At 37.0% G+C, this 2,126-nt stretch overlaps 1 protein-coding gene across 1 annotated transcript in view; it reads right to left on the reverse strand.

Annotated features, from left to right (window-relative positions):
* Positions 1 to 1,784: 1,784 nt before the first annotated feature.
* The window catches only part of LOC103088764 (sperm-associated antigen 1-like), a gene marked incomplete at its 5' end in the record, with an annotated part of 80,200 nt that continues 79,858 nt past the window's right edge, over positions 1,785 to 2,126 (reverse strand). The window contains 2 exon segments of the mRNA XM_082931366.1: positions 1,785 to 1,916; positions 2,024 to 2,126. Of these exon segments, the coding sequence (XP_082787492.1) occupies positions 1,785 to 1,916; positions 2,024 to 2,126 (235 nt within the window).

Here is a 2,126-nt window from a genome sequence, read left to right on the forward strand (position 1 = left end):
CTGCTGAAGTCCTGAAGCTGTCTGCAGGAACTGTGCTCCTTTAATGCCCTTGACATTCTTATCTGCTTCCTTCACTTTCTCTTCCCTTCAGTCATGGAGGTCCCCCCTCAGGACTCCGGCTGGGGAGAAACAAGTTTCTCCAGGTGTGACCCAACAGTTGGGACAGCCCGGCACTTGCTCACTGCTTCCCACCTCCTCCACGGGAGAGGATGCCCCATGCAGCTAGTACTGGGTATGTAACTGTCAACAAAAGAGAACGTTTCCTTTTTATGTTTCTACTGTAAAGTTACTAACACACTCCATCATGTACTTGCACAAAAACTTAGTATCATTCAAAGGGAGAAGACTGTTGTTTTGTTCATTTGCTTGAAGACTAGAGTTAAATACCATCACAGCAGATTTTCATTTATGAGCTTAGGAAAGAATAGTTTTTTTAAAAAAATGGCACAGTTTGAAACCATTTACCCACAATACTTTAAATATTCTTTAATTATTAAATATTAGATAATAATGGATATGGTAATAATGAATGTGATAGTCATCTTTCCTCTGCTTTTCTAAAGAGCAAGAAAATGCTTCAGAAGAAGAAACCTGACCAAAGACTACAGGAATAAATGACAGCACACTGATAGAGACCTGAAGGTTTTATCATAAGAAACACCTTTATTCTGACCCAGTTAACAAGGGAGCTCTCAATATAAAGAGTTCTTCACTTTCCCTTTTGCACGAAGGGAATAAATATGATCATGCTTAAAGGAGGGGGGAAAAAAAGAAAAAAAGAGGGAGCAGTCATTTAAAATGTTTGGGGGAAGTGTGGGAGTGACAATTCAAATAGAAATGCAGGCTTAGTTGCTTTTATATAGTGGTTGTTTCGTCATTGCTTATATAAAAGCAACACATAAGGGAAACTTGCCTTTAAAAATCTAGTAAAAAGTAGTAGAATTTCAGGCAATTTTTGTTCTTAATTATTAGGCAATGCTTCCATATTAGAAAAAAATAAGTTCCTCTTATAGCTCTAAATTAATCACAATTTACTTAATAATCATTTCATATTATAGACTTAAGTGTTACATTTCATCTTAGAGGCCTGTAATCCACAAGTAGTATAAAATGGGATTTATATATATCTTAGCAGGAAATAAAAGTGATGTAATAATCACTGTTAATGATTTTCACTTTTAAAAATGAACTGTAAAGAAATACATTTCTATCAAACTTAACAGGACTCCATACCCAAAGAAGTGTAATTTAACTCAAAATTTTAACAAGTTATTAAAAGAAAATGTATAATATAAATTAAAATGCATCTTGGGCTTCCCTGGTGGCGCAGTGGTTGGGAGTCCGCCTGCCGATGCAGGGGACACGGGTTCGTGCCCCGGTCCGGGAAGATCCCACATGCTGCGGAGCGGCTGGGCCCGTGAGCCATGGCTGCTGAGCCTGCGCGTCCGGAGCCTGTGCTCCACAGCGGGAAAGGCCACAGCAGTGGGAGGCCCGCGTACCGCAAAAAAAAAAAAAAAAAAAATGCATCTTAACGAGTTCCAGATATACTTATTATTAAATATAAAGATGTTAGCTCTGGTACATAAGAAAATACTTACAACTAATAAAAAGCAGATTGTAGAATACATGTGTTCTATGTATAAAAATAAGTAAAATAGTTTATAGTCCAGACCAAGGGATCTTTTCTAAGCCAGGTTTTATCCATGCAACTCTATTACAATACCATCTCATTAGCATTACTGGAACACATACATGCATGGAAGAAATCTAACAATAATCTTTATTTAAAGCTCATACTGCCTTTTGAGGGCCTGCACGTCTTCTAAAGTAAAATGTTGGTTTTGTGTGTCTGAGAGGTCATCAAAGAGCTGTTTAATCTGCTCCTTTTGGCCCTTGCTAATCAGTGTCAACATCATCTGAAAGAAGGAGAAAAATTATATTAGCATACAAACTGGCATTTTAAAGTTGTTATAAAAACCCTAAAAAAAATCAATCTCCATGAATAACATAGTTTGCCACTTACTTTAAACCTTTCTGCTTTACTCAGATACAAAAGATGCTGATATACCAAAGAAGGATCTTTATCAATAAGATTATTTTTCAGAGACTGGATGAGGAGCAGGAAT

Source organism: Lipotes vexillifer, unplaced genomic scaffold (genome assembly GCF_000442215.2).
Source record: "Lipotes vexillifer unplaced genomic scaffold, Lipotes_vexillifer_v1.1 scaffold10, whole genome shotgun sequence".
NCBI classification, from domain to species: domain Eukaryota; kingdom Metazoa; phylum Chordata; class Mammalia; order Artiodactyla; family Lipotidae; genus Lipotes; species Lipotes vexillifer.